Here is a 23840-nt window from a genome sequence, read left to right as displayed (position 1 = left end):
TTAAGGTTAAACCTTCATGAATGGCATGTCATTCAGCATGAATGAGATGCCATTCATGCCTTGAGTGATTAAGTTTTATCTTCTATTCTTTTTGACAGCGTCTCGTCAGTACTCGCATCATTTTCATAATATTCCCTCATAACCACCCCGCATCCAACCTTGATACCATTCACTTAACCATCACAGTACATATGTATACTATTAGCTTTAGGTAATGTGTTGATTTTAGACAAAATTAATTGTTTCACTTCATAAGTGTTGCACTCTCTTTTTTTTACAGTTAAGTTTACAAATACTTACATTAATTTTGTAACTCTATCTGTGACGTGTATGATTATAGCCGTTGTAGTTTCAAAACTCAAATCATTATTGTAATTATGTGCTGAAAATTGACATGATAGAGAAAACGTATCCACAGCCAACGTGATGAGGACGAGGAACCAGCGCCTGGTATTCATAAGGCACATTAAACATAGGTTAAAGTGGTCTGAGATACCCTTAATGATAGCAATATCAGTGTATCATATAGTACATTATCTGTAGGAAAGAAATAACATACTAAAGTAAATAAAAAATAAAAGCTTACTATAAGGTAGAGGTAACTGATGTTACCGACGAGGACATGATGGTGGGTTATTAAATAAGCAATCACTTCATAAATGAGTCACTTTAATGGAGAATGTGGGAGATACAGCAGTACAGAGTACCTTCGGCGGTCAACTTGCCGGTTACACTACTTTCAAAAGCGGTGTCATGCCACGCACATCATAACGCAAGAATTATGGGTAAAACAAATGACTGCACCCAAGCGTATAATCAGCATTACCAATGCATCATAAATAAAAGTTTAATATTCTAACACCCCCTCATAAACTTTTATTCTCATCAATCTGCAAATTACTACACATCAAACAAATATACGCATTATGGTAATCAAAAACAAACTCAACACCCAAAAACCATGAAAGTTTTCCCAAATCTTTCATCTTAAATCTATGAAATAATACACGTTTAGTGTCAAACAGAGCTTTCTCATTACTACTGGCAATGATCATATCATCAACCCAAACCAATTGTTCATTATTACTACCAGTTTCATTGTAACCTTCAGGCTGTTGAACAAATATTTCACAATCAATATCAGAATTAAGATAGGCAGTTTTAAAATCCATACAATGCACAATTAAATCATGTTGTACTGCCAATTGCATAAGCATTCTAATCGAGGTCATACGCACAGTAGGAGAAAAAGTATCAGTATAATCAACACCTTCAATTTGAGAATACCCTTTTGCAACATAGCGAGCTTTATATTGCTCTTCACTATTTAACCCTTCTTTAATGGCATATACCCATCGTCCACCTACAATACAACGGTTGTTTGGTAAACTACACAATTCATAAGTATTGTTATCTCTTAAAGATTGAATCTCATCAGCCATTGCAGCTTTCCATTTGTGAGCCACATGCGAATTTAATGCCTCTCTATAGCTTTCAGGAATTTCAGTTACCTTACAACAATAATGAACAGAATAGCCCAGTAAATCAACCTTATCAGGATCAACATATTCTTCAAGATATTTGGGAGCAGTTTGCTCCCTACAGTGAGCCCTCGCTACTTCGCGGTTCGACCATCGCGGACTTTTTTAATTAAGTATGTATATATTATAAAAGAAATATATAGCGGATTTTCCGGAAATTTCGAAAATAGCCGCGATATATGAAGACCCCAAATATTTCGTTAATTCCATTAATAATTAGCAATATCTGCTCTTACTGATGGTTCATTGCATTACATATGACATATAATTCAGTACAGAAAGAAATAAAACACGAAAAGAGAATGTGATCTTACGATAATTCAGTATACGTAGTAAAATTAAATCGAACATGAAACGCAAGCTAGTATTCATTCGCTCGGAAACTAGTTCTGCATATGAGGCGTCACTAAAAAAATTAGAAAAATACGACATAAAAAGTGTCGAAAATCATCATAACCTCAAAGGATTTTTATTATAGTATGCGTTTTTTAAAAGTCATTAACTCGGAGCGTCGGAAGACGCCTATCTCTCTCTCTCTCTGATCAAATTACTGAATACGTAATGTCTCTCTTTGGATACTTGGAATTTGCGTTGTAATCTAACCAGAAACTTAGTTTTGTTATTATTACTAGAAACAAGCAATGATCTTTTCATTATTTGCGCTTTTGGATTGTTATAAACTTTGCGCATCCAAGCTAGTATTCATTCGCTCGGAAACTAGTTCTGAATATGAGGCGTCACTAAAAAACATAGAAAAATACGACATAAAAAGTGTCGAAAATCATCATAACCTCAAAATTTTTGTTGTAATCTAACCAGAAACTTATTTTTATTAATATACTGTGCTAAACTATAAAGGATTTTTATCATCGTATGCGTTTTTTAAAAGCATCGTTAACTCGGAGCATTGGAAGCGTCAGCGTCGTAACTATCATTGGCTGCACAGTAGAAGACATCATCAGCTTCATCATCATCATTTCTACTGTGCAGCAAATTCATCGCCATCATCATTCAAGTTTTCTTCAACTTCTTTCGTGGTGAGTACAGTAACAATCTTTATTTTTTTATACTTTAATATTCTAACATTTTAATATTTGTGCCTGTTTTAGTTTAGGGTACTGTAGTACATGCATTAAGTGTTCTGTACATTAAAGGGTGGTTTGTTAACAGTACTACGTAAAGGGAGGGTTATAAAAGTCTGAATATACATGTTAAATAAATACGTAAATATGGTGTCCCTACTTCGCGGATTTTCAGCTATCGCGGCCGGGTTTGGAACCTATCTACCGCGATAAACGAGGGTTCACTGTACTTGGATAACGGGACTCACCTTCCCTTTCAGTTTCAGTCAAATCTGCATTAATTTCACTATGCTCATCTTCAACAAGGATAGGTTTAGAAACAGGATCACTTTGATTCTCATTATCGGAATCCGATTCACTATCTTCTGATTCACCATCTTCTTAAGACATTGGCATTTATCAAAATTGAATTTATCAGTAAAATGTACTAACCTAACCTTTCTCAAACTGTCAGTTCCTGGATAATATACAAGATAAGCAGGACTGTATGAATCATAGCCAACAAATATTCCCTTTTCACATCTTGGGTCAAGCTTAGCTTTCTTTTCTACATAAGTATAACACAGGGAACCAAAAATATGCATATTTTCAAGTTTAGGCTTCTTAGACATTAACACTTCATATCTAGTCTAGAATTGTAGCATCTATTCCTTATATAAACAGCTGCCCTAACAGCATAATTCCACATGAATTTTGGTAGCTTTGCTTCAATTAAGAGACATCTAGCCATTTCAAACAATGTACGCCACATCCTCTCAGCAGTACCATTTTGGTGTGGTGAATTTGGTGAAGAAAATTCTTGTTTAATCTTATTACTTACCAGAAATTCTTTAAATTCTGAAGAAGTAAATTCTCCTCCATTATCACACCTTAATCGTTTAACAACACCATAAGAACTAGTATCAGCAAGGAATTTCTTAGTAGCATTAAGTGCATCACTTTTCTGTTTCAAGAAATAAACAAAAACAGATCCTGAATAATCATCTACAAAATCAATACAATATTTAGATTTTTCCCTTGATTCAATACTCATTGGTCCAGCAAAATCACAATGTACAAATTCCAGTTTACTCTTTGCTCTCTCATCTGGTAATCTGTTCCTAGATAAATGCATTTTACCCTCATGACAAGTTATGCAATCAAAATTACTTTTGTCACTAATTTTCATACCTTCAGCTTTATCTTCTAACTTCAAAATGTCTTTAACATTGCAGTGTCCCAAAACCTTATGCCACTCCTCTAGTGAACGCGATTTACATGAGCTTGCATTATTTAGATAATACAGCTTACCTTTCTTATTTATTTCAAAAGACACACCATTTGAGCTTATCAACTCAGAATGATTAGGATTAAAGCTTACTGTAGCCCCTTTACTAACAGCTAATTGTACAGAAAATATATTCTGCTTAAAAGAAGGAATATACAAGGCATTATCAAGAACAACATTCTGTTTTATACCATTTGTATCATAAAGTACAATTTTAGCTTTACCTTTACCTTTAACAATATTCTTGCATCTTGCACCATCTGCAAGTTCAACCATATGTTTTTTGATTCATCAAAGTCTTCATCAAAACACTTAAACTTGGATTTATCAGTAATGATGTGGGTAGTAGCACCACAATCAACAAGAACATTACATACATCTGTAGATATGTTATCAATAGAGCAACTTATTTTGAAACAACATTCTTCATCACTATAATTATTAGTGGATCTAGCCTTACAAACATTCACAGTTGCACTAGAAAATCTAGCAGGCCTATTAGCCTTTCTACATTCATCAAAATTGTGTGTAATGGATTTGCATTCTTTGCACCACTTACCTCTGTCTTTCTTCAACCTACACTCGAAAGACTTATGTCCAGGCTTACCACATGAGAAACACCTTACTGATGAGCCACTGGCAGACCCCACCCCCACACTGAAAATCAGGATTTTTATAATTCACCTTAAGGACGTTCTCACTCATTACATTAGGCCTATGTGCCTCTCGACTCCTCAGGCTTTCTTCATAACTCCGTAGCAAAGACTTGAATTCCAGAAACGTAGGCTCACTATCCTTCTGCATAACAACAGTATTAAATGGAGTAAATTCCTCTGGAAGCCCCTTCAATACCATAGCAATAATTAGGCTGTCGCTGATCGTCTCACCAGCTGACTTTAACGAAGTAGAAGTTGTCTCAGCTCGAAGAAAATAATCAGTCACACATTCTTCCCCTCTCATTTTCAGTGACGTCAGCTCCGTGTAGAGGGAGATGATTCTTGGTTTGCCTGTACCTTGGTAATGGTCCCGTAGAATCGCTAATGCCTTTCTTCCATCGTTGACTGCATCTCTCATTATTAATTGGAGGCTCTTGTCATCTAGAACTTGAACGATCTCGGCGAAAATGTCAGCATTTTTGTTGATGAATTCTGCTGAAGTTCGATCTTCACTTTCGTCTAGGATAAGCTTTCGAAGTCTCAGATGGGCTAGAAATTTTATCTCCCACATTTCATATTTCTCCTCATCACCATCCAGAAAAATATTCCTCTTTAGGCTTGAGCTGGGCCCATAACCTGTGACCGACGAGGACATGATGGTGGGTTATTAAATAAGCAATCACTTCATAAATGAGTTACTTTAATGGAGAATGTGGGAGATACAGCAGTACAGAGTACCTTCGGCGGTCAACTTGCCGGTTACACTACTTTCAAAAGCGGTGTCATGCCACGCACATCATAACGCAAGAATTATGGGTAAAACAAATGACTGCACCCAAGCGTATAATCAGCATTACCAATGCATCATAAATAAAAGTTTAATATTCTAATAACTGAGATCACAGAGGTATCATTTTATACTATTATAAATAAGAAAACATGTTTTATAGCCACAATAGAGAAATAACATGAAATAGCATTGTAAATAAACAAAAACTGTACTAAACGTATCACAATAACACGAGATCACAAGAAGCATGATATAATAAGAGTAAATGGAGGAAAAATAAAAAATAAACCTCATTAAAAAATGGAGTGATTAGCATAAGACAATGAGGTAGTATATCACATTACTCTTAAACAAAAAAACTTACAAAAAAACTAATTCGCAATAATGGAAGAGGGATATGAACATTTATTCACATATGGGCAACCTGGGCCCCTTGTATAGGAAACCATATTAAGGGCATGGTATGAAAAAAAAAAATAGATTTTACTACTGTATAGACTATATTAAAAGTACTACCACTTTAAACAAAAATTATGCATAATGTCTCTTAAGGATATCAGTCATGGTTACCATGCTTTACCATGCTGTCAGCTATTACCCTTACACTTCCATTTAATTCTTTTACACTTTTATTTAATTCTTTTTGATTAGACAACATATCCTGAAAAATATCAGAAACATCTGCCAACACCTCAACTGCTTCTTGCTCCAGTAGGCCCAATCTTACCAAAGCTTCCTCCGAAAATTCTAGAGCTAAACTTTCATGAGGACCACCACCTAAAAAAATTATAATACAGAAATTAGCTACGCAATAACTCTGGAAAAGAAACATCAATGTAATTGTGTAATTATGATCAATGACTTCCCACATCTCTACCTCATCAAAGGAAAAAAAGTGACACTGATACCACAGATAGAGTACATAACAATTACTTTAGTCACAACTAGGCATGGTTAGGTTAGGCTAGGTTAAGAATTGGTCTTATAGATAAGACCCTTTTAAAAATACGGACCCCAGTTTTATCCTTTTGAACAGGTCCCATGTTCGTATGGGGCTGCTAGTCTTCAAAAGCTCACTAACTTTTTACCCTAACCTAACCTAAGATTAAATGGTTAACATTCATTTGCGGCAGAAATGCCATACAAGAAAAATATCTTAGAATTGTGTAAAATTTATATAAAAATAAAATGATCTGGTTAGGCAAGGCATAGGTATTGACAACTTATACAATAATACCCACAGGCCTAGGCATATCATCACAGCTTAGGCTAAAACATTCATTTCCAAGCAATATCATAGGATACTTTCGCATAGCCTAACATATAGCCTACTAGGAATATATCATAACTAGCATGAAGTTAACAGTAGAACATAAGCCAAGGCCTAGCCAAAACTCGCTTCAATTTAGGTATGTATGGCAATTAGTCTATGCTAAATTAGGGAGGTTGCTTCCTTTTCTTAGCCACAGGGTCCATCGTGCCGCTCTTTAATCGCTCTGCCATCAACAATCAGCTGATATGTTGCTGTATCATGATTGGTTCTCATTCTCTAGGCACGCTATGATACGGGCAATGTGATAGGCTGGAATATCCAAAGGCACCTTTGACAAAAAGGCAGCCTTTTCGTGCAAAGGCACGTCAAAGGCGCTTTTGAAAATCTTTGTGTATACAATTTTGCCTTTATCGAAAGGCGCCTTCGGCGAGCTGTTGGGAAAGGCGTCTTTTGTGAAAAGGCACCCTTGCATAAGGCTTGTTTTGAGTATGCGGCCCCAGGAATGATTCCTTTTCTCGCTTTTTAAATATCCTTTGTTAACGATTTTTGTATTCTTATCAAAATCAAATAGGTAATTAAAGATTTTAAAAAGGAATATTACATTTTAACGATTAATATGAAATTTTAGCCAAATTTAATACAGAGATTATTTATACGGAGTTAAGAAAAAAAGTCATATTGCTTCACCGTTGATGTGTAATTTAGCAATAAACCGTTATGGATTTCACTTCCTTTTTCTTCACTGACTCATCTTTGAAGCTGGCTTTCCCAGCACTAAATAATCTTCTGTTTCTCGATAAAGAAACTTAAACAAAGTAATGGTATCTATTTTAAGTGGTGAATACGATTTTGGAGATATGAAATATTGTACTTTATGTGAATATTGATATTGGAGATGTAGAATAGGCGAAATGTTGCAGAAATAAGATAAATTACAAAATAAGGAAGATATATGGTGCAAAGTTAATGAGATCAGCAGGAAGAACGTAACACTCATAAGAAACCTAGAAACAGAGTCTGTGTTATTTGTCGGTAAGTAGTTTGAGGGCTTAAGCCAAGTTACCTCAGTTAACAAACAACAATTCCTGACTATCACCTCGCTACGACACATATGAGATTCGATTTAACTAATAGAAGTGGTTCATAGCAATTTGGTTAAATTGTCCGGACCTATAGACACACTACTGATTAAGATGGTTTTTACTCTATATTATGTGACATTAATGATGTTATAGTTTTACAACTGAAGTCATCATTGTAATGATGTGCCACATTAATGTGCTGAAAACAGAAGACATGTTGACAAAGAAAACATATCAACAACCAACATCGTGAGAAGGAGGAACCAGGAACGACTCCTTTTTCTCGCTTTTCGAATATCATTTTTGCTCGATTTCTGTATCTTTATCTAACTTTAATAGAAAATTAAAACTTTTTCAAGAATATAATAAACTTTAACAATTACTTGGCAAGAGAAGCTAACCTTAATATAAAAATTATTTATAAGGGAGAAAACTCGAAATAATTGTAGGGTATTCGTAGAGGCGAATTGTACAAGCAACATGATGACCGATTTGCATTCTTTAGGAAAGAAAATATCTTTAAAGTGCTTACTGCTTAGCACTAATGAAAACCGTCTATATGCTGGCCCAGTCTGGTTATCAGTTAATATTACCTCGAGCGTTTTGGAGTCAAAGCGAACTAACTTCACAACGTATTTATCAATATAATAAATAAAGGGAAGTAACCATTCAAGTAACATGGTTCCTAATCATATAGAAAATGGTGTTGTTTTGGGAGGAGATGCCAGGAACCACCGCAGTATTTCAAAACATGTTACATCGCTTCCTGGCAACTGCAGAGGGTCGAGCTGTTCCACTAGTCTTGTGTGGACACACATTAGATATGCAACATTTCAAACTGCCGCAGGAACCTCTTCCCTTCCTCCTCCACGCTTGCTGCATCCGGTATGGCCTCACCCTCACATCACTTGGAGGCAACTGCAGAGAGTCAAAACGTCCCACTAGTCTTGTGTGGCCACCCACATAAGATATGCAACGTTTCAAACTGCCACAGGAACCTCTTCCCTGTACCCTCCACACTCACCATGTCTGGTGTGGCCTCACCCTTAGGAAGCTTCAAATGGTTTGGGTGACGTCACAAAATCACAAGCGCAGATGAGTCTTCGTCTCTTGAGCGGGACCATTGATAACTATACTATATTGGGTGGGTGGGGGGAACCCTTGTCATTATTATATATCGTGAGATGAATGGAAATATTATCACTGCATAAAAAAGAAACTCCAAACTAGAACTGGAAAACAAGCGAGGTATATTCATTACTGGTGACATAAGCAAGGTATCTGAAAAAGTGAGGTTGGAAATAACGATGGAAAAGATAAATAAGATAAACCTTTCAAATGTAGTAAAGGCAAAGAAGGAAAACCCACATCCAATCACCTGCTAATTAACATTGAGTTCATTGTTCCGGGTCCCAACCTTCATATGGTTTGGGAAATCATATAAATGCAGAAAAGATTAATCTAAGCTAATAGGGTGCGCTCGGTTATTTCTTTGGAGAAAGGGAAAATGAGAGAATGGAAGAATGGAAATATGTGTTGATTTGAGTAACTGAAGTGGTTCATAGCAGTTTGGTTAAGTCGCCCTGATCAATAGAGACACTACTGATCAAGATGGTTTATACTCTATCTTATGTGACGTATATGATTATTGACATTGTTTTTTCAAAACTGAAGTCATTATTGTAATTATGTGCTGAAAATAGAAGACATGTCGACAGAGAAAACTTATCCACAGCCAACACGCTGAGGATGAGGAACCAAAAATAGATTCCTTTTCCCGCTTTTTGAATATCATTTGTTACAAGATTTTTGTATTCTTATCAAAATTAAATAGATTATTAAAGAGTTTTTAAAAAGAAATATTAATTTTAACGATTAATTAGAAATTTTAGCCAATTTTAATATAGAAATTATTTATACGGAGTTAAGAAAAAAAGTCATTTATCTTAACCATAGAGGTGTACCTTAGTCTGTGAGAACTAAGTGTTTCACCTTGTTTTTAATTCACTTCTATTTTTGAAGTGCTGCTCTGCTTAGCACTAATTAAATATTTCAGTTTCTCGATATTGAAATTTAAAAAATTTATGTTTTCATTTGATCTGGCAAAATCAACATATGGCTGTTTCTCTTTTCCCTCCAAACGTATTATTTCGTATTATTCTTATTTGTATTACCTCCCTCACTTTGATTAGTCATTTGCAGATTTATATAAGTAATTTATATGTAGGGGACAGTCGTCATCATCTTAGACTAGGTTTCATGGCCCAGGTAAGGGGTACAGCAGGATTACCAGACATTCATACCTGTAAATTTTCTGCATTCGGACTATTTTTCCTTTGTTTATCGTTATAATTTCATCTTTTAAAGAAATTTTGAGTAATTTGTGACTATCGCTTTCGTGAATGGAAAATAATGCAAGCACAACTACAAGCTGATATATCTATCGAATGTGCCTCTTTGGTGCTCAATAATATAAAACGTGCCAATTCTATCGTTTCCTCTTTTTCAATAATTGCTTGTGTTGTAGTACATGAAAAATACCGATTGGTAGAAAATACGATTGTTGGGTTTACAGTTTTGCGGGCCAGCTTCACAGGACAATTTCCAGGGCCGTACAACAACCAAATCCATCCGCACAGGTAAATGGTTCCTTTGACCTGGAAGACCTACCACGACCCGTGACCATTCAAAACAGTCAACATGGCGTTGCCATCTACTCCTCATCCATTGGACGATGCTTTTGCTGCTGCTAACCCGGTTACGTTTTCGGACTTGATCAACTTCTGTGACGATATTGACATGTTACATTTGTTCCTTTTTAAAAGTGGCTTTTAAGGCAATTTTAGTTGTCAATGTAACACTGCAAAGAAGGAACAATGAGCCTCGTGAAAGAGGAAGAGAGTTTTGTGCCCTAAGTCAGGTTAGGTTGGTTTGTTGGATTAGGTCACTACCACTATCCATTTCCCCTCACCCATCTTTCGGCAATTGCCACCACTCATATCCATTTCTATCTGTTTCCCCCCACACAAAAACCCCGGTTCTCCAACAGGGTCCCCCTTAACCACTTCTATTAATCTTTTGGCGATTGTTGCCACTCGTACCCGTACTCGTACTCTTGGGAAACCGGGGTTTTTGGTTGGGGGGAAATGGGTACAAGTGGCAACAATCGCCAAAAGATTAATAGAAGTATTGTTTACATCGACAGCACATAATGAAGGTTATACAAAGGAACACAAAATAAAGTATAGACAGATATTTAGTACATATTAAAAATAATATTGCTCATTTCTATATATTAAAGGTTATACAAATGAATTCATATGGAATACAAATTAAATTTAGTTTGATTTCGTAGGTAGGTTGTACCTACCTTTAATTAGTATTACAAAACAGCTGATTATTCAGTATCCACCAAAGTGAGGATGGCGCATGAGGATCTCATCGAGCAAATTATTATCCGTCAATAATTTTTTACATATATCAACTACTGTGAGTCTTTGGGGTAATATGTCACTAACAAGTGGACATTCTAGGCAATAGTGTTCCAGGGTGTTGGCGTTGGGTGCGTCACATAACCTACAGGAGGAGAAGTGAGGAACTCCATCTTGCTCAGCCACCTGCCAAACTGGTTGCCAACCGAGCCGAAGACACGCACAAACCTCGTTATTTTGACGAACCATGAGTCCACTGCGGCGATACTTGTGTTGGTGAGGAGAGAAGTGATCATAATGCTGTATTGATTCACTGGTGGCTCTCTCGGCATTACTACGATGATGAGTAGGTGAGCGAGCAGCTTGGCGCACCATTTTTCTGCAGCTCAGGAGCGATGGACTGGGAGCATCAGCATCTGGAGGATCCAGTTGACAGGCAGCCTTTGCGAGATGGTCAGCGGTGTTGTTAGCCAGAAGACCCACGTGAGAGGGAATCCATAGGAAGTGCACTACCAGTGAGCTCATGTTGGCCATGTCTAGTTGCCTATGTATTTGTGTAACCAGGGGCTGGTATGCTGGCTTATGTGATGAAAGGGCTTGGAGTGCTGGTTGCGAGTCGCAGATGATCAAGCCGTTGTTTCTGGTCCGTGTGATTAAAATAACTGCATCTAGAAGTCCATGTAGTTCACAATACGTGGAGCTTGATGACCTTGGGAGGCGACGGCCTGTCCAGCCCTCTGGCGGGGGTTCCAAAGTGGGGGAGAAAACCGCACATCCAGCACTGCCATCCTGCTGTAGGGAGCCGTCTGTGTAGAGGTGATGGGCTACACTGAGGGACGAGGATAGTCTGTCGATGGTCTCCAATGCACGTTGTTGTTGAAGTTGAGGCAAGTCAGTCTTAGAGACTGGAGTGTAAGAGATTGCTGGCATAGGAGTTTGCCAGGGTGCAAGGCCATGATCCACGTTCTCTGCCACGATGTTGATGTCAAGCCCCCGAATGCCTGAACAGACAGTACTAACTAGTGTACGTCCCCCCTGGTGTAGTTGTGGACGAGGTGCATCTAGATCGAGAGAAGTTCTGATGATGTTTGAATAGTGAGGAGACAGGTGAGGGTAATACAGGCATTTGATACTGAAGTAGGTGATATTGGAGTATATTCTCTCAACGAGTGGAGGGAGATGGAGTTCGTGTTGCATGTTTACAATTCTAGTGGATGCTGGACAACCTAGAATGAATCTCATTGCTTGGTTCTGGAATTTTTCAAGCGGCTGTAGAGTTAATCTGGAGAGTTGACATAGTGCAGGGGAAAGAAAATCTATCACTGAGCGGATGAAAGAAATATATATGGTTCTGGCAACTGGGGTAGATACTCCTGCAGAATAATTAGTAAGCCACTTGAGAGGAGTCAGGCGTCGCTGTAACCGGGCCAGCAGATCTTGAACAATGGGATGTACTCTCTGTCTTGCTGGAATGGACGGTGTAATTTGCACTGGCGCTCCCAAATAAATATATTGTGTGCATAAAGGTACAACATTGTTCCCCACAGTAAATTCTGGTAGATTCCTTGCTGGCCTTGGGGAAAAGATTCTACTTTTTCCTGGGAGATGATAAACCACGGAGATGCTGATTCATAGAGGGAAGAAAGGAAGCGTTGCAAGTGATCCGGAGAGGTTGAATGAATGCAAATATCGTCTGCGTAGCAAGTGATGGTTGAGAGAGAGAGAGAGAGAGAGAGAGAGAGAGAGAGAGAGAGAGAGAGAGAGAGAGAGAGAGTTCAACATCAACGGTATTAACATAACATCAAGCAAAACAATCATTACATCAGCATTGCAAAATGTGCACTAACAATGAGTTGTGGATGCAACATCAACACGAAATCTCACAAGAATATTATAATTTTGCCAATACGAAATCAAGGTCCATCTAGGCAGTAAAAAAAAAATATTTTCATTCTGTAAATGCAGAATCAAAGCATGGATAATTATACATAATCTCTTCCTTGTAGGCCGTACCTTTGGCGCTGATGGGATAGACTTAGGCTATGAGCCACTTCATCATCGGTAGGAGTGGCTCCTGTTCTCACTGGCGTGCGGTTCAATGACCTTGAGGCGTCTTCTGTTTCTTGTTGACGAACGCCCACTGCCATCTAGTCTTACAGTGTACTGTCTATGAGGTCGTTGCTCGACTATAATTCCCAGCCTGTCCCAGGCCTTAGTCATCTGGTTCTGAACCCTCACGTGCGTGCCTGGCTGTATGGGCTTGAGCCTCCTGTTGGTGCCACTTTCAATTATCTTCTCATTTCTTTCTGCTACCTAATGTTCTCTTTTTCTAATGGATTTTCTCCAGTGGCGGTCTACCATATATGTATAGTTGAGTTTTGCAGTCAGTACACTATTGCATAGCTGTCTCTCAGTTGCCAATTGTGCCAGAGATTTATTTATACCCCCCAAGGGCATGTTCAGGTACTGTAGCGTGGCCAATGACACCTTGTCGTTATCGAGGCTTCCAATCCCACTGATACTTGTTTTAATTATCCTCCTTGCGGACTTAACTGCGGCCTCAGCTCTCCCATTTGACTGCGGGAAGTGGGCCGATGACAGGCGTATGTCAACTCTCCGTCTCCTGTAAAAGGCAATAATTTCTTTGCTCACTAGGTTGGTGCCGCCGTCCATAGACAATTGTTCAGGTGCTACCCATCAAGTGAAGTAATGCCTAAGTTTTGTCATGACCTGCACAGATGAGGTGCCATTAGGGAAGTGGGCTATTTCTAGTCAGCCTGTAAGCCTGTCACAGTATGCCATGTACGTGTCCTTCAAGCTGAAACAGATCCATGACAGTCTGTTGTAACAGATACTCTGGGGCAGGGGTCATCTTCATGACTTCGGCAGGCAGTAATGGTGAGTGGGTGTCGCACGATGTACACCATGAATGATGAAGCTGGAAGTCACTCTTGATGCCCGGCCAATAGACCGAATGTCTCGCTCTTCTCAACATTGTATTAGGCCTTGATGTCCAGCATGAAGGTTGGTGATTACCTGATGGCGGAGCCCTTCGGGGATGCAGTTGTCGTTGAAACAGTATGTGACCAGGTTGCAAGATGTTGATAAACATTCTCTGACACCGTAGAAGGGCCTCAAACATGTAATTTCTTGGGATTTCTTCAAGTCCATTCCCTTGCAGTCACTCGAGCAACTAGTAGCTGATATGCTGGGTCACCCAGGGCGGCCTCTTCAACAATTTTCTCATCTAGGTAGGTTTTCTGTGATTGCTGACACCACAGCAATCATTAATTCTTCGTTGAAGCTCTCATCCTGTCTATCTGGCGTAATCCTCAGGGCAGGAAATCGAGAGAGGAAGTCAGCAGCATGATTTCTCTTGCCTGGTAGGTATTTAACATGGAAATTATACAATAATATTTTCTCCTTCAATCTAAACAGTCTGGGGTTGGTAATATCACCGAGACTTCTGTTGCCTAGTAACTTGACTAAAGGGCAGTGATCCATGACAATTGTCAATTTCGGGCAGCCCAATAAGAACAGCCGTGCCTTTTTTAAGCACCAGGCCACCGCATAGGCTTCCCCCTCCACCACTGCATACCCAGACTCGGCAGGCGTGAGGAAACGACTGCCACAAAGCGCTATTCTCCAACCATCTCTACAGCAAGTACAGCTGCAATGTTGTTGGAGGATGACGAAGCCCAAGCCCTCTTTACTCCAGTCAGTGACTGCAACAGTCGGCTGTAGCTTGTCATAGTAGGTTAGGCCATCCTTGGCCAACTTGCAGACAGTCTTGACGAAACTTCTCCTGAAGGTGCTCATCCCAATGACCTGTGCCTGAGGGCTTCTTCAGTAGGTCTCTAAAGTGGGTCATGATGGGCGCTGTTGTCAGGAAGGGGGCCAGCTGATTGACGAAACCATACCATGACCTTATGTCAGATATTGTGGGCTTTTGGGGCATTGTAATGGTAATCGCTTCATAGCAAAGAATTACGAGTTAAAGGAAAGGAAAACGCATCTTCGAGAAGTTCTGCAGCACGGAGGCTTTCGCACGTGTTGGAGGCGCCTGTTCTCATGTGGTTCTCGAATCGGCAGGAGTGTTGTGGAACTTGACAAGCACCAACATGTCGTGAGAAAAGCCACAATTTCTGATGCAATACATCTTCGAGCTTCTTCTAAATCGCTCCCGTAATCTCAGGAGTCTGTGACGTTCGTTAGTAAGCTCCGCCCCCAGAATGCCTTATAAATACAACTAACGAAGTAGGAGAAGAGAGAGATCATCAGTAAGTCACAGATCAGATTATCAGTGAGATATCAGCAGCAGAGATCATCATAGAGAGATAAGAGAAGGAACAGATGAAGGATCAGAGAGGAAAAGTCACTCGAGAGTTTGGTCGAATTCTGGTCAAGTCGTCGTCAGGAGTGGACGACAGAGTTATTTCGACATTGAGCAAACCCTCGGAGAAGAAATGTTCTACAAGAGGTTTTGGGGAGTTCCTGCCCTTCAAGTATCAAGAGAAGACGTTGTTTTCTGCAATACGGAAGCAAGAAGGCATCTGCAATTAGAGTTCTCCTTTTGTGAAGCCATCGCTTCGAGTCACAAAACTGGCCAGCAAGTACTTTCATTACCCCACCGTTTCCCCAGTTCATGCAGTGTAAGATTTTACCTTTTTTATGTAAATAAGAGATACCATTCTGCATTTATCTTTGTTAGTAAGCTTGTAAATGAACCTTTGTTGTGTTTGTGTATCTTTCTATATTCGTATCCCCAGTTTCAACTATTGGTGTTGAATTCTTTTTTGTTTATTTTCATATCAAACCTGAAGCGGACCTCTCTCGGTACATAACATTGTGGTGACCTTGCTTAGTCTATCAGCACTGTAACAATTAGAAACAGGGAGAATACAGAAAAAACCAGAATGAGTGAGATGGTGAAAGAGTTTATTGAGTCGGGTAAGCTTCTAGGTCTGGAGGGGAATGATCTCCGTGAGTATGTTGAAAAGAAAGAAAGAGAGAAGTATGAGAGAGATGGAAGAGCGGCTGAGAGAGAGAAAAGAGCAGCTGAGAGGGAAGTGCAGCAAGCGAGAGAAGCAATGAAAAGGCAGCAAGAGAGAGAGAAGCAATGAAAATGCAGCAAGAGAAAGAGAAAAGTAATGAAAATGCAGCAGGCAGAAAGAGAGAAAGAACGTATGCACGAGTTGGAAATTGCTCGCTTAAGGCAAAGTACTCGTAACAGTCGGACAGGCGAAAACGAAAACAGAGCTGATAGGTTAGGTATGAGTGCAGTGTTGAAATTAGTACCAAAGTTTGACGAGGAAGATGTTACGACATATTTCATGTGTTTTGAGAAGTTAATGGAAAGAGGAGGTTCTCCTAAAGAAACGTGGACTTTATATTTACAGTCAGTTTTGAGTGGTAGGGCACCTACTGTGTAAAGTTGCATGTCTAAGGAGGAATGTGATGATTATGATATTGTGAAAGAAACTGTTCTTAGCGCGTACAGGTTAGTACAGGAGGCTTGCCGTAAGAAATTTAGCAATTTGAGAAAGGATGATAATATTGCGTATGTAGAATATGGTAAGAAGTTGGAAAGACTGTTTTTTTATTGGTTAACTTCTGCTAAAGTTGATGATTTTGATGGTTTGAAGAACTTAGTGTTGTTAGAAAACTTCAAAGATAACATATCTCCTGAGATTAAGCTTTATATAGAAGATGGGCGAGAAGTATCTTTTGCAGGTGCAACTAGGTTAGCTGACGAATATAGTCTAACTCATAATTTGAGTGTTAGTAAGAAACGGTGTAATGAGGGAAATCATTCATTTAGCATTTATGACAGTACTTATGGAAACTGGTGGACTGGAAAACCGAATTGGTTTTCATCTTATCAAGATGTTAAGTTAGCCACTCGAAGCTGAAATTGTTTATGATTAAGTGTATGTACGTAAGTACGTAACTGTAACCAAGTGCGCAGTTGCATAAGCTGAAACTGCTCTGTTCGAGACGAGTACGGCAACGCTGAGGGGAAACGAATGTCTCTCCCCTTATATTAATTTGAAATGACGTATTTCTCCCTTGTAAAAGGTATGCACCTGTCGTAGTTTATAATGTATGTTGCCATAACATTTGGTAGTGCTTCTTTATATTTTTACTTTGATATAACTGCCAATTGCCAAGAAATGTAATGGTACTGTTACGCAAGTTACACCATGTTGAGCTTGCAGTTTGTTGCAATTGTACCATCAATTAAATGTAGGCTAAGATGTGAATTAGTCTTCTATATGTTTATAAAAATGTCAGTTCTATAGTAAATTCCACCAATGTTATGCATATAAAGTCAGGATAACTGCGATGTGTAACAGAAAAGTTAGGCATGAGTAGCATAGCCTAAAGGCCTAACGACTGCATGCTCTTTGACACGAGATTGCCATCCTAAATGAACTGTTTGTATTACAGGGAACCAGTATAGGGGTCCTGTGTAAGAACCAGTATAGGGGTCCAATGTAAGAACCAGTATAAGAATCGGTGTTGGTTCTAACTGGTATTGAAGGAGTACATCCAGGAATAAGCTGCTTTTACAATGTATCCACCTACTGTTAAGAAGAAATATTATTAAAAAAAAACCCAGGAGCCAGCCTTTCCCTCAACCCTTATTACAACAATGAAGATGCGACCGTCTCCGACGTCAAGTACCTGTTCCAGCTAAGGATAGGCCAAGAAGTATAGTAGCCTAGGCCTATGAGGTACCTTTATATTAGCCTATGGTTTGAATTGTTATGTATAGGCTAGTCTGAGTTAATTGTCCTAAAATGTATGGTAGCCTCCGAATGTTGAAGTCAGGACAATTGACACATCAGTACTGTATACATATGCAGTATAGTAAATACATGAGTCATAAGAATAACATTAAGAGATTTATATACTCATATATATGGTGACAGCGGTTAGGATGTATTTATCTGTTATAGATAGGTATATCCAACCTCACGTCCTAAAGTTGGTCATGAAACCCTTACTTCTGTACTTAATTTCAGGTATTATAGCCTAACCCTGTGAGTATGCCTATGTCACTCTTGCTTAGGTACTGTTAGCCTATTGTATTGTAGCCTATGTTGATTATTTTACCTGTGTTCCTGTTATAACATAGCTTGCAAACTGGAGGTTGATGTAGAGAGAGAAGACTTTTATGATAATTTGTTGTCTGCCATGGATACTCAGGGTTGTCAAATGCAACAGATGTGTGATCAGCTTATTGCTATGAAAAGGGAAATAGCTAATTTATCAAACTCTGCACCTGTCACTTCCACAGCATCCAATCCTAACAGGGCTAATAGTTCAGACATTAACCCATTTGTCACATTAGACAGAGCAGACATAGCAGTGACACCACACAATAACCCCTTCGTTCCAGTAGGTAACCTGAATAACCCTATTGATAATCATTCTAAGGGATTTTTATTGAAACCTAAGGATATTTTGATGCTGAAATTGTCAGAATTACAAGGTGTTGGAACTGATAACAGACTTGCTAGATTTTTTAGTCAAGTAGAATTTTGTGTTTCTGCAGATACTGATAGAATCCAAGTGGCACTTACCAGAGTGGAACAAGAAATTGCAACTCTATTAACTGCTTGTAAGCAGGTTGAGACATACTCGGGACCAGTTGATTCCTTTAATGTACAAGAGTTGATTACAGATCAAGGGATGAGCGGGAACTGACTTGTCTTTTCCCGAACCCCGTGCAAAGAGATACACATAACAGGGAAAACATATCGTACCTCAAATGAAACATTCCTACACCTCCCCTTTAAGATTAAAGCTCCCCATTCAAAGCAAACATAGTATATTTAAAACATAAGTATAGATTTCTCCTTTCAGTTGCAAAAATAATAAAACTGGTAAAGGTAGTAACATATGAAGCAAAGGGAATTCAGCTATAATAAAGATAGTCCTTCGGACACAGCGCTGGAACATACATAAATGGTAAACATGACAAGAGGAACATTTATTAAACCCAAATAATCAGGATTAAAGTATATGCACAAAACTTGACATGTTTAGGGGATATTTATTAAACACAACTACAATGAATTACTCTGTAATATAATCATCGTGCCATTGCGGGGGACGACGTACCCTAGTGCTACTTCTCCCCTGGGTGGGTACTGGGCCAGCCTCCCCCGAGGCGGTGGGAGTAGGTTCTCCCTCAGGTGGTGTGGGTGGTAGGGATCTCAAATGCTTGCGATTTCTTGTCGAAATTCTTCCGCTCCCGTCTAACCTTATGCGATATTGGCGGTATCTATTCTTTTCAATACCACCCCGCTTCTATTCCAGGCTCGTGTAGTAACATCCTGGATAGCTACCCTCTCCCCTATTTGTAGGGGGAAAGATCCTTGGCTTTCTCATTATACTTGGATGATATTCGTTGCTCAACAACGCTTCTTTCCCTCTCTCTTGCGGACAAGGTTTCCGACCATGCTCGGTGACGAAATGATAACTTTTTAACATTTGGCACCGAATCTCGAAGTTGGCGACCCATGGCCAGCTGTGCAGGAGACTTATCTATACCCACGTAATGGTGTATTTCTATACTGCAATATCGCCTGAGCTACCTTGTCATTGTCTAGCCCTCCATCAGGTAGAGTATTGCCCATTAATGTTCGTTTGGCGGTGCGCACAGCAGCTTCTGCCCGCCCGTTGGAACCTGGGGGTAGTGAGCAGACGACACTCTCATAGATACCCCCCACTTACCAAAGAAATGTCTCATTTCCATGCTCGTTAGATTCGTGCCCTCGTCCACTGATATTTCTTCAGGTGCTCCCCACTGCATAAAATATCTTCTAAAAACTGGGATCAATCTCGCGGATGTAGTTCCGTTAGCGAAGAAATAAATTTCCATCCATCCAGTCAGTCGATCGGCGTAGACCATATACTGCCTCCCTGCTACTTGAAATAAATCTGCAACAGTTCTCTGAAACGGATATTCGGGAGGGGGAGTGTATATAATACTTTCCCTTTGTTGCGAAGGTGCCGCAACGTTGCAATCATGACACTGTGCCCTATAATTTGCCAAGTCACCCTCAATCCCAGGCCAATAAACTGCCTGTCGTGCTCTTCTGATCATGGAGTCAGTTGATTGATGACCTGAATGTAAATTGGTTGCAATGCGTAAACGTAGTGCCTCCGGAACTACCAGACGAACATGCCCCTCGTCATATGCATATGTGACTATCCTTCAATGACACTCAGTCTATCACGTACATTGAAAAAAGGTTTTAGGCAGGGCTCCACTTGAGACCTTGACGACGGCCAACCCTCTTCGCTGACGTCGCTGCAATAGTAAATAATCAGGATCCTTCTCTGCTTCCCCCTCATGGTAGCCCAGTCCATAGTAATGACGTCATCCGCCAGCGATGACGTCATGGAGGCAATACAAACTTCGTTCATAAGTTCCTCCTCTTCTTCGTCTTTGACGGTAGTTTCACTGCGAATCACTGGGTATCTTGATAACGTATCGGCTGCCGAATTCTTCTTCCCCGGCAAATATCTTATGGTAAAACTATATTGCATAGTTTTCTCCTTCAACCTTAGTAGTCTCGGGTTTGCAATGTCTTTTAGGCTCCTATCCCCAAAGAGTTTTACCAAAGGTCTATGGTCCGTGATTAAAATGAAATTCGGGCATCCCAATAAAAACAATCTCGATTTCCTAAGGCACCATACTACTGCAGCCGCTTCCCCCTCAATGACGGCATAGCCGGTCCTCCGCCTCCGTCAGGTGCCTGCTGCCACATAATGCCAGTTTCCATCCCCCTTACAACAAAAAGGGGCATTGAGATCCTCGCAATTGCAATATTGTTGCAATATAACAAATCCCATTCCTTCTCTGCACCAATCGGTAACAACAGCAGTGCGCCTTGTCTTATCATAATATGTCAGTCCGTCGCCCAACATCTTGCAAATGCTGTCCCGGGCTGCAACAAAACTGTTTTGAAGGCGTTGGTCCCAATAAACTTTCCGATGGGGGGATTTCTTGAGAAGATCCCTGAATGGTTCCATTACCGGTGCTACAGCCACGAAAGGTGCAATTTGGTTCACAAGTCCAAACCAAGATCTTATATCCGTGATAGTTGGGCTTGCAGGCATGGGGAAGTTCTTAATGGCACTCATACGCTCATTAGAAGGTCTATAATTATCCCAATCAAGTTCGTACCCCACAAACTCTACCTGCCTTTGACAAAATCGGAATTTATCCGGATTCAGCGTAATACCATTATCTCCACATAATTGCAAAAAATCATAAGTATGCCAAAAGGCTCCCTCAACACTGTCGTCATATAACAACACGTCATCTATGCACTTGTACTTTCTGTGTACATCAATAATAACGTCATCGAACCTTATCGTGTATGCATCGGGGGCCGCGCAATGACCCATAGGTGTTCGACAATACTGGTATCTCCCCCATGGTGTAATAAACGTTGTCAACTGTCGGCTCTCCTCATCTAATGGCACCTGGTGGAATCCGGCATAGGCATCAACTACAGTCTTATATGTACGAAGTGGCACACCCGAGACCCATGTCAAAAGGAGCACATGTGTGATGCGTTTCTCGTTTGCAATTCTTATTCAGCTCTTGATAGTCCACGGTCCTCCGTGGTTTACCATTTTTCTTTGCTACCACTACCATCCTCGCACACCAGTCCGTAGCTGTACCAGCAGGGACCTCCCTAATTACTCCTAATTTGACATCTTCGTCGAGCTGAGCCTTAACATCGGCCTCCCAATGCTTAGGAACTGGTATAGGTGTATGACACGCATAGGGGATGGCACCTTCCCTCAGGGTTTCTTGAAACGTTGAACGTAGTCTTCGCAAAACGTTGCAGTAGCCAGTCCCTCAGCCTAGGGACATTCTCCTCCGTGGCAGCGTTTGGCATCTCGCGCTGACGACCACCACCCCCTACCCGTGTGAGAACGTTTTCTTCAGGCGTTTGGCGGGGGTTAGTCGACGCAGAGGGTTTCCGAGTGACGTCATTCACGGTTGCGACAGTATGATGGGGAAACTTTGTATGCACTAGACCTAGTGATTTACACACTCCTAAAGACATATAAAAACGGGTAGCACCTTGCACAACGATAACACTAGTGCTCACTGATTTATCACCCAATTCCTATTAGGCATATCAACCCCAGACCCATATATTCTCAATGACTTCTCCCCTGCGTGATTTACAATGACATTACACCGAGAGAGATTAGGTACCTTCAAACCCAATTTTGGTAACAAATCTACCCTACTATACACACTTCTGCCCCTGTGTCTGGAACAGCCTCAACAACGACACACTCACATGAAAACTCATGCTTAACCTTTATTTTCACCATCGGCAGTTTCCCCACTGCCGCACATAGGCCTACCCTGGCGATTGTCCGCAGGTGGATAGGCAACAGTGCATGACGTAACAGACGCGTCCACAATAGGCGCCGTTTTGGCGGGCTGTTGCCCCCCTTGACGACAGAATTTAGCAAAGTGCCCCACAATACCACACTGCAAACAGTTAACATTATCAGCAGGACATTTTCCCTGCCAATGAGAACGACCACCACACTTTTTACACCTGGTATCTGACTTACTGTTACCAGTAGGTTTCGAGCTACTACGGCCACGGCCGTGTCCCTTGTCACTATTATTAGACCTATAGCTAGCAATAATTTACTTTCACCTTCTAACCCACTTTCAACTAGGCTAAGCCTATCTCATCCCCTTTTACCAAACTAGCTACGTTTGCCCTTCCACGAGCGCTAATACTATCCTTTTCTGCAGATTCATAAATTTCACATTTACGTAACAATTTCTGCACAGTATTGAAAACCTCATGATCCTGTAGGATCTCTTGCTTAAGTCCCACATTGCTTAAACCACTTGTTATCCGCTGAACTAACACAAAATCATTCAGATCAGCTCGACAATGGGGACATTTAAACCCACAATCTAAGGCCAATTGTTGGCACCTATGCACAAAAGATTTCGCGGTTTCTTGATCGCCTTGTTGCGCTGAGAAAAACTTGTCCCATGCCACTGCCTTATTCACAGACTTCGTCGTGATCTCCTCCAGTCTGTCAAATGCCTCAGAGGTCGTTAATGAGTTCCACTGAACCTCTGAGTGCGTTTTTGCATCTATAGTCATCCTTAACTTCTCATCGCAGTTTAACCGGATACTGATAAGTGCATTCTCTCCTGAGACGTTTCCTAAGGCCAGCCAATCACTCATAGAGCGACACCATTCTCGAAAACTGCTTTGTGTCATCTCATAGCTACACTTCTCAGGGCACATCGCCCTAACACCTGCCGAGGCTGAACCATGTGGTCTTCCTTGTGCCATGAGGCCAACCAAAGCCTGTAACAAGTCCTGTCCCTCGTGGTGCCGGCGTGCCGGTGTTGCATTCCTGCTTGCAGTGCCCCTGGGGGAACGTCTTGCTGTGCCCCTGGGTGTGTTGTGATGGCCTCGTCTCAGCATCTTGTAGGTCCTGCTTTGGAACGAGAATCACTGCGCCATGTAAGCAGGTTGAGACATACTCGGGACCAGTTGATTCCTTTAATGTACAAGAGTTGATTACAGATCAAGGGATGAGCGGGAACTGACTTGTCTTTTCCCGAACCCCGTGCAAAGAGATACACATAACAGGGAAAACATATCGTACCTCAAATGAAACATTCCTACACTGC

At 40.4% G+C, this 23840-nt stretch overlaps 1 protein-coding gene across 1 annotated transcript; it reads right to left on the bottom strand.

Moving 5' to 3' along the window:
- Positions 1 to 5892: 5892 nt before the first annotated feature.
- Positions 5893 to 13269, bottom strand: LOC135205257 (uncharacterized). Its single transcript, XM_064235607.1, is given in 5 exon segments — positions 5893 to 6113; positions 11272 to 12726; positions 12729 to 12815; positions 12970 to 13046; positions 13136 to 13269. Coding segments are annotated over 5 exon segments (1974 nt in total).
- Between the last annotated feature and the right edge of the window lie 10571 nt (positions 13270 to 23840).

Source organism: Macrobrachium nipponense, chromosome 49 (assembly GCF_015104395.2).
Source record: "Macrobrachium nipponense isolate FS-2020 chromosome 49, ASM1510439v2, whole genome shotgun sequence".
Classification (NCBI taxonomy): domain Eukaryota; kingdom Metazoa; phylum Arthropoda; class Malacostraca; order Decapoda; family Palaemonidae; genus Macrobrachium; species Macrobrachium nipponense.
Note: the sequence above shows the minus strand (reverse complement) of the source record. Positions and strands in the feature narration are given on the sequence as shown.